The sequence below is a fragment of the Leptodactylus fuscus genome, chromosome 6, assembly GCF_031893055.1.
Source record: "Leptodactylus fuscus isolate aLepFus1 chromosome 6, aLepFus1.hap2, whole genome shotgun sequence".
Taxonomy (NCBI): domain Eukaryota; kingdom Metazoa; phylum Chordata; class Amphibia; order Anura; family Leptodactylidae; genus Leptodactylus; species Leptodactylus fuscus.
Window position 1 is genome coordinate 141,511,236 of NC_134270.1, and position 9,705 is coordinate 141,520,940.

The following is a 9,705-nucleotide window of genomic DNA, read 5'->3' on the forward strand; positions in this document are numbered from 1 at the left end:
CCTTGGCATAGTCATGCTCCCTTGGTGTCTCTTTGGCGCATGTTAGACTAAAATTTCCTTTATTAGGTCTGCTCATGGTTGGTATCTTGTAGACCACTACCTTATGGCTTAAATTGGTCAATGCCAAGCATAAATCTGGCAAAGTTTACATCTCAACACATTCACACCCCCTTAGTACCTCTTTAGCGCATGTTAGTCATAGTCACGTTTTCCTTCATTAGGCCACCCTTTGGTTGGTATCTTGTAGACCACTACTTTACTCCTCAAACTGGTCAATGCCAAGAATAAATCTGCATTTTACACCTTGATATAGTCATGCTCCCTTGGTGCCTCTTATCCACACGTTAGACTATTTTTCCTTTATTAGGTCACATATTGGTTGGTATCTTGTAGACCACTACTTTATGCCTTAAATTGGTCAATGCCAAGAATAAATCTAGAACAGTTTACTTCTCATCACATTCACATCCCCTTATTGTATTACCACTTGGTTGGTATCTTGTAGACCACTATTTTATGCTTTAAACTGGTCAACACCAAGAATAAATCTGGCTCATTTTACATCTTGACATGGTCACACTCCTTTACCCCCTTAGGGCATGTTAGACACATTTCCCTTCATTAGGCTACCTCTTGGTTGACATCTTGTAGACCACTGCTTTATGCCTTAAACTGGTCAACGCCAAGAATAAATCTGCATTTTGCACCTTGACATAGTCATGCTCGCTTGGTGCCCCTTTGGCTCACGTTAGACTAGATTTTCTTTATAAGGTCAACACTTGGTTGGTATCTTGTAGACTACTATTTTATATCTTAAATTGGTCAAGCCAAGAATAAATTCGCCACATTTTACATTTTGACATGCCCCCTTGGCGCCTCTTTGGGATTTGATAGATTAGTTTTCCATCATTAGGCCAACTGTTCGGCGGACCATTATTTTTCGCCTTAAACTGGTCCACGCTAATAAGAAATTTGGCACATCTTCCATCTCAATACAGTCACACCCCTTCCACTAAATATCTTAGAAAAGGGTTTAGTAGGGAACAAACTAATAATCAATTCATCTCAACTAATTGGCGCCCAACTAATGGCACGACGCCAGAATTCGCAACATCAATAGTAAATTTGCCCCACTGGGTATCGACTAAAGAAAATGTCAATCCTGTAAAAGATTTTGTTGAGTGCATTAAATTCCAAAAACAGTAAATCTTAGTATGAGTATATTGGAAAGAAGACAAAGGTGGAAGGTGAGGTGATATATTTGGTTACTTTTATATCTCATGGAGGGACCATTCATTTTACAGTTCAATATGATACATCTGCTCCTGTACTATACATCCTCTACCCCGGGGAAAATAGGTTGCAGCAAAAAAAAAAAGTCCCAATATTCCATCATTGAAAGGTTATCCTGTAACACCAAAGAGAACCTCAAGATCCAACTATATAAGACTCCTTGACTAGTATATGGTCTATGATATTCAGTAATTGGACAATTCAGTAATTTTTTCTTAAAATTAAATTTTTAGTATAATTTCAGCACTAGAAATATGTAAATGCCCAAATATCTGATTCGGCACAATATACCAAATTATAATTTTTTTTCTTGCAGACTGTTCCCTTAAGTAATGCTATATGATGTCAGCCTGCAATAGAAAATCTACAGAACCGGCAAATGCTCAGTGAAATATAAAAAGTTGCGCCAATGAATCTAAGTATGAAAATGACTTGTGATGCAGTGACAATGACATGGAATGCAGCGTTTATGCGAGAAGACGGAGGAGCAGCGGAGAATACAAACAAGGGTAAGTCTGGAAGGCGATATATACTGGAGGAGATTGCGGGGTGGATGGGAAAATGCAGTGAACATGAGAGATGATGCACCACCGGCACTAGGAACATAATGAAGCTGATGTTAGGCTGATGAGATGTCTCTTAGGATGTGCAAAGTAAACAGACATCATGTCACAAAAAGCCTGAGCGAGGAGACAGCGGTCATCAAAGGAGGGCAGATTGCAAAGGGGTGGCAGAGGTCAGCAGGGACTACAATACTCAGCAAGGGGCAGGCGAAAGGTCTAGTGGGGGGGGGGGGGGTAACACCTGGCGATCAGGAATCAGAGTGGCAAGGTCTTTGACTGTGCCATTTATGCTGATGAGATAATATGGGTCAGTTTGCAGTGGCGAGTGCTAAGTAGATTTTGCATTATGATGGCCACTGTGTAACATACAGGTGGCAGAATTATGCAGACTAAAGCGTGCAATGCTGCTTACTGGGAAAGTGGCTCATACAAAGCGAAACCTATGCCTGTATAGAATATATCTATAGATTACATAGCATGCAGCATCCTGAGGATCTCCGCACAAGACTGACTGCTTTACAATTGATTGAAGCTCTTTTCTCAGCAGAAATGATCCGGTATAATGCAGAAGTGCAATGTGCTCGGATCTGCAAGGAGGTCTGGGTCGTAAGGCTACGTGTAGGGGTAAACGCTCCAGTATTAGCCATGAAGGGACCAAGTGCAACAGTGTGCACCACTTAGATTTTGGGGTGCACGAGATGTTTCCAGGCCTTAGTCTTTTTTTGGGGGGAAGCATTTCTTTTATTCCAAAAACACTTGGCCCCTTACTGTTTTATGAATGGGCTTCAAAGTGAACATAACATGGGGGGGCCCATTCCCCCCCACCCCGTCTGGCCCCCCCACTTCAGAAGCAGCACTGCGGAGAATTAGCTCCCCCCACCTCCCCCTTGTCAGATTCCAGCACTTACCTTGACTGGTACCCCCCTCTCCCTCCTCACACTCAGTCAGGTTGTTGAGCATCCTGTCTCTCGCCGGTGGTGTTCCCTCTCACAGTCTCTCTCTCAGGCTCCTTTTCTTCCTTTCCAGGGACTGATGCCTAATACTGCAGCGATGCTCAGTGTGTGATAGAGGGAGAGAGAGAGAGGAGGAGGAGGAGGAGGAGGCTGCAGTGCAGAGATCCTTCAGCGCGCACACTCACAGCCCCATGTACTGGGAGAGAGGGAGGGCGAGAAGGAGGGGGGCAGAGAGCGCGAGAGAGATGGGGGAGAAATAGAGACACTGGAAGGGGAGAAGGAGGGGGCAATGGAATAAAAGCAGAAGAAAAACATGCAGGAGAGAATGACGGAGTGAGCTGTGCGGAGACTGGATGACAGGGAATGGGCATCACAGGGAGATACTGTATATGGGAATTCCCTACATCTCTGTCTGGTTCATCAGCTCTTAAGGTGCCCATACCCATTAGATGAATTCGGATTAAATTGATGGATGAAATTTTGCACGTGAGCAATCATTCACCATGACAGCCGTCAGAAGCGCTCTCAAAAAATAGATCGGACATGTTGGAATTTTCTGGTTGTTACTATCGGTTATAAAACAAGTGCAATATCTTACATCTGACCCAGAAAGTTTGCTTCGGCAATAAGCTATGTGGTCGTATAGGATAGGATCCCCTTATTAACCCATAAGGTGTATGACAGCACAGCCAATACTATGGCATGACTAATTTTAGGTCAAAGATGTAGGAAAGGCAGACGAAACAACTAGCAGAAACAAGAGGTAACCTTCTCCTCCGGACTGGACCACATTTTTAAGCTCCTCGTCTCACAAATGGTTGTCTTTTTAAGAACCCTTTATGGTTCGCAATGTCCTGGATTAGGCACAGGCCATTAGACAGTATTAGTTTAGCTTTCATCTATTCATCTAACTCCTTCATTAGCCGGGTGTCTATCCACATCTCTGCCGAGAAGACTTAATCATATTCACATATATCTTTACTCTAATAGGGATCGGATTCAAGGTCCATCCATCTGATGACTGCCCCACATAATGGGCGACCTGGCACAATCTAATGGCTTCAGCTGGACAGACCAAAAGTTTTACCTGGCATGGACATGAGCGGCGTCCAGGTTGATCAAGGTGATCGAATGTCATCAAAATGTTTTGGTCTGGATGGTAGAAATACCTACAAGTTGCTAACTGGGTAACCAATTCTTAAAGGGGATTTAACGTATCCCCTATTCAAAGGAGAATTGGGGTCTCCTGTCCCCCCTTTCTAAATGAAGCAGTGATTATGCAAGTACTCCATTCAACTCTATGATGGATTTAGTCAAGAGTTGTAATGAGTTGGTTCCACCAATTCCATGGTGAATGGAGTGGCAGCAACCCAAACAACTGTTGCACCATTCAGGAGGCTACAAGGGACCCCTGGTCTTGTGAATGGTCTCAGTCAGGGCAGCTTTAACCATAAGGAAAATGGTGCATCCACACCGGTCCCTATTGTAGTAAGGGCCCCTCAGCCGACACAGATCAAGCTTGACAGTCCCTCATTTTGGATGCTGTCCCACTGTTTTGGCAGGTAGCAGTTTCAACGCTATCTCCTTAGGAAATGGTTAGGTTGAATATAATAGTGGAGCCTGGAGTTGTCAGATCTGTGTTCGATTATTCAGCCTACAGTGTGGTTCGACTTCTCCAATGTTTCCTATTCTTTATAGGGGATGAAGTTATCTTTGTAAGAAAACCCCTATAGGCCCCACATTGCATGAAAGCAGCTTTTTTTGTTGCAGATTTTGTTTGGGATTTTTGAGCCAAAGCCAGGGATGGATTGAGCAGAAGGTAGAAGTATAAGAACTTCCATTATATTTCCCATTCCTTTTATAGCCGCAACCGCAACAAAATCTGCAACAAAAAAATCTGCGTTTCCGCAACGTGGGGCCCCAGCCTTAAGAAGCTTTCCTGACATAACAATTCTTTAGCATCTTTCCTTATAAATCTGTATTGTGCCGCTCCACAGTTTTTCCTCCTATTTATGAATTCATTGACAGCTGGGCGTTACCAATTGTCCCCGCACACTATAATATTATCCAATCAGTGCTCACAGTCTTGCACGGACACACCCCTTTGACAAGGAGAATGGTAACACCTTGTTGTCAATTTATTCATAAATGTCTAGTAGAAATGATTTTCGGACACTGCAGTTGTCTCTGAATTGTAACAAGTATTTACTAATACAGAGAAGTCAGGATATCCAATAGGTCTTATTTATAGGGATTTTCCTGGAGAATACAAGTATTTACTAAAATAGACATGTCAAGAGAGCTGATGGGTCCCCTTTAAATTTGCGACAGGTCATACTTCCCCGACTCGTCCTTATGACTCATGAATCAATTCTGATTTCTTGGATTAGCAAAACCTGAATGAATATGCTTGTAAGAGAAGTAATTAGCTCCTCTCAATGGACACTTTCCGCCTGGAGATATGAACGTGTTGACAATGTAGCCCATTAAACCCCATGAACTCTCTTAGATAAGAGCTCACAAATTGTTGAGTCAGAGATGTTCCATACAGTACCCTATGACAAGTGCTGCAGGCGCCGGTGTCACACATGCTGGTGTCGCGATACTGTACCTTGGCCGTCCAGCGTTGGAAGTCTATGCATGCTTGATTTGCGTTTGCATGGGGCTGACCTATGGTCTGTACAGCTGGTCATCTCAACACAAAAGAGATTTGCAGGCAACCAGAGCTCCAGATGCTTAAACATGCAAATTGATTTGCTAACATTGCCTTCGTGTGGATCACTGAACAAACCAATTGTGACTTAAGGTGGCCATAGACATCTTGATCCGACTTAATAGCACATGAATGCGGATTGTGTAGTTGTATCAAGTAGCCATGAAGAATATATTAGAAGCAGATCTGATACATGTTGCATGGGATGGATCTAATCAATACGTATATCATCTGGCCCTATATACAGACTGGTAGATCAATACATGTATATACATAACATATAACATATATTCCGTCTATGTCCCTCCCTTCTTGCTTCCCTTTCACTTTGATCTTTCTCCCTCATATTTCCTGTCTCCTCCACACCCCTTGGGAAGCCGTCACTTCATCATGTATTCTGGAGGCATAGCTCTTCTCCCTTGAGTGTAGATGATGCTCCAAAAACCTATATCTAGAAAGGACACTGCAGAAGGGGGGAGGGAAGGGGCTCATACTGTCATTTACATTCACATGCAGTGACACTGGAAATCCTCTGTGTTCTGCTAAAGCTGGAGAAGTCTACCTGCCCTTAGCTTAGGGAATGAAATCAATACCGAGCCATCAGGATCACTGACATCAATAAGGATGAGGGGAACTGCATGGGTGACTTAGCGTGTTTTAGGAAAGGAGCAACATGTCTGTTGGTGTGGAGAGTGCCGTGTCCTGTGCCCGTGTCCTGTGTCCTGAGCAGTGGGTGTAATCCGTATATAGAAATATAAAGTCAATGACAAAAAAGAACCCACCCAGATTGAAGTGTTGGATTGCTGCAAAACTTGGCAAGCAGATGTGTCATAGACAAATACGTAAGTGATGATAGGTGTGGTCTGATTACACTCAAGAAGGCGTATAAATGCTTCCCCCGCAGTACTATTAACAGGATATCAGGGCTACTTTTGGGTAGCGTACATCTTGGTGAGAGATCCTTGACATGCCTCTGCAATGCACTCAAAGACAATTTTCCCAAATGACAGACTTTGGGTGCATGCACACTGAGTAACGCCGGGCGTGTATGAGAGCCGTACACGCCGGCATTACAGCAGACTGCCGAACACTTCCCATTCACTTCAATGGGAGCGCTCGTAACAGCGGCGTTTACGAGCGCTCCCATTGAAGTGAATGGGAAGTGTTCGGCAGCCCTGCTGTAACGCCGGCGTGTACGGCTCTCATACACGCCCGGCGTTACGTAGTGTGCATGCACCCTTTGAGTGGAATAAGAGAAGTAGGATGGTTCTTCCAATGAATGTCCCACCATCTACAATGTTCTGACCCCACGCTAGGTTCACATTAGCACTGCCTCTCCATTGTTATAAACGGAGACTGGCAGAGCCCAATAACTATACTGAGATTTGTCAGCTGTTTGTTCTTTTAAAAATTAAACTGGTGGAGGAAAAAGTCCTCCGTGGAGGGATTTTTCCTGTGCAAATTTTTGGTGTACACCACGACGGAGACCCAAGTGCAGATGTGAAAGTAACCTGAGGAGGTCTTGAAATCAGTGGTTGCATAAGGGTATGCACACATGGCCAACAGGTTCTGGATGGCCCAGAAAACCAATAGAGATGATCGTCTGATCCAGTGACAAGCACGGAGTGGTTGTCGTAGTTTCCTTGTCCACCATTTATACACAGATGGCATCTTCACTACACACAACTGTCACTGTCTGGACCATTTCCAGCTACTTATCAGATGGAGATTTAGTGTCAAATTGACAGACAGCCACCATCACCTTCATTAGGAGTGATATAATTAACAAGAAATCTGGACTACTATGGACTAGAGCCATATCGCCTTTAGCAACAAACTCGGGTTCTGTTTCGGATCGGACAAAATACGGCCTAGTGATGAGGTCTTCAATCCTGCCTTTTATGTAGAGCGACACACTACCACAACTGCTGGGCTATTGATCTGGGGTATCTCCATACCCAACCGTATCTCATCCCGTATCCAGGGTACAGGTGGCCCAATACGGTACTAAAACCTCCTCCACTCAGATGTCCAATATTGCTCAATTAGCTTCTCCTTTCCGTGTAATATTGTCATCATTTCCATATATCATCATTAAAGTCGCCCATAGAAAGTTTCATTCCATTTCAACAATTCATTATTGGTGTATTCTTGGAGTGTATTTCATCAAGATTTTTATTATAAGGGTGGTTTGCAATTTCAGAATTTTTCGGAAAAAGTTCATGACGCAGATTTTCATGCAAGTTTTCAAGTCAGAACTAAATTGTATCCCCAAGTTCTCAAAAGGTCTATTCACAGATGTATGTCTGTCGAAATGAACACAGATGGGTCATGTCGACGCAGAGTCGGACCACTATAACAGTGGTTAAACATGGAGCCCAGCGGACTCAATTGACTATGATCGGGTCCACCGGGCGTAAACCGTTTCAACACTGAATGCGGCGGAGAAAAAAAGTCCATGCAGGACTATCTTCTCCACCGATTTTTGTCAGACTCCAACGCAGATGTGAACTAGCCATAGTCACAATACAATAGAGAAGTGTTCATCGAGATAACAGTAGGAACGGTAGTCCATAATCTACGTATAGACTGGTTGTATGTAGTGCAGTGTATGTACAGCACTGTGTGCTGCTGACACAGGAGGCGGAGGGCTATGGGCCCACCTGGGGACTTCTCTGCCCCCCTGTGGGCTTGACTACAAGGAACGCACAGAATCGACCTAGAACTCCGAACTTTCTGCAACTCCCATTCATTTTAATGCAGTGCAGATTACAAGGAGTATGGCAGTCGCTCTGTTATTTCAGCCATATGCAATCATAGACCCTCGCTCATATATACAAGACTTTCCCCGAACCATAACTGTACGGACCAGCGTATATGGATGGCTGTCATGCGGTTTACCCTCGGATGGTTCTCAGCATGTAGACTATTCTTTTTCACAACTGTCGCGGTTATTATTGATCGTTTTGACAACTGCGAATTCTTTAAAATAGTGCATGAGGCTAATATATTGCTGGAGTTTTGCGGCGGCCTCTGTGCGGAGGAACCAGCAGTTATCTCTGTGACAGCGGCCCCCATTCTGATGGTTAATAAGCAGTTATCCCACTGTGCATTCACCGCATGTAAACTGTATGATACACCACCACCTGGATGTACCAGATACTCAGGAGCGGATCCCAATCCATGCCACACTCTAACACAAGGATTTTTTAATTTCTTGTTTGTTAAAAATTTTATTTTAATTTTTAAAAGTGTGGCAAAGATAAAACTATTATTCACCGGTATGTCTTACTGCAGCACCGCCACTGCAATCCCCATTGTCCCTGCAGCAATGGCTTCATGTATATCATTCACGTGACTGTCGTAGTCGATCACTGATATACATGACAGCATCACCTCTAAGGCCAGGCATTGGCTGCAGAGGTCATATGGTTTATGTACAGATGTAGAAAAAGTTGAGTTTAATTTTTTATATCCCTCTTGGAAAATCATAACCCGTAGGGTAGAACTTACGGGGACAGATGAGCATTTGCCACGCTATGCTGTTCCCGTAACCTCCATAGAGTAGAATGGGAGCTACGGAAACAGTTGAGATCAACTTCCATAGTGTCACAATTACAAAAACTTTGCTATGAGGTTTACAAACGTTTTTCAATATCGTAAACAGTATAGATGTGTCACGATATTTCGGTAGCTTCCATTCTCCTTTATGGGGGCTCAAGGAATGGCGTAGAATAGCACTGCTCAGCTGTTCCCATAAGTGCCTCAGTAGGGGCCAAGACTTGGAAACCGTTTTCTTATCTCAGGAGTAATAAGCCGAGATGGAAATAACCCTTTAAAGTTTTTCCCATCTTGGGCATTATGTGCTGAAACTCCATATTAAGTGATATCATTGCAGGACCAGTGGGGACCAGATAGGTAGGCATCCGGGGTGGTGGCTTTAGTTTTTAGAAAGTATACTGGTATAGCCATAGGGGTTGCAAATGGTTGAATCTGTCTGGGTCACCTCAAGCCCCTTAAAATGTAAGAGAATGGCAACAGAGATGTTATGCTCTATACAAGGTCTGATCACTATATTGTGCATTATATAGCATATATGTGGTCACATGGGCATGCTGAGTATTATGACCTATGGGAGCACCACCTGTGAGGCCCAATACCATGTCTCGACCGGAAACAAATC

At 43.7% G+C, this 9,705-nt stretch overlaps 1 protein-coding gene across 3 annotated transcripts in view; it reads right to left on the reverse strand.

Annotated features, from left to right (window-relative positions):
* Positions 1–3,013, reverse strand: part of SLC12A5 (solute carrier family 12 member 5) — a 73,472-nt gene extending 70,459 nt beyond the window's left edge. For 2 of the 3 annotated variants that reach the window (XM_075277365.1, XM_075277364.1), the window contains exon 1: positions 2,765–3,013. In XM_075277365.1, the coding sequence (XP_075133466.1) occupies positions 2,765–2,816 (52 nt within the window). In that variant the 5' untranslated portion in view covers positions 2,817–3,013. The remainder of the gene's footprint in view (positions 1–2,764) is intronic. The other variant, XM_075277366.1, reaches the window with a different exon arrangement.
* Between the last annotated feature and the right edge of the window lie 6,692 nt (positions 3,014–9,705).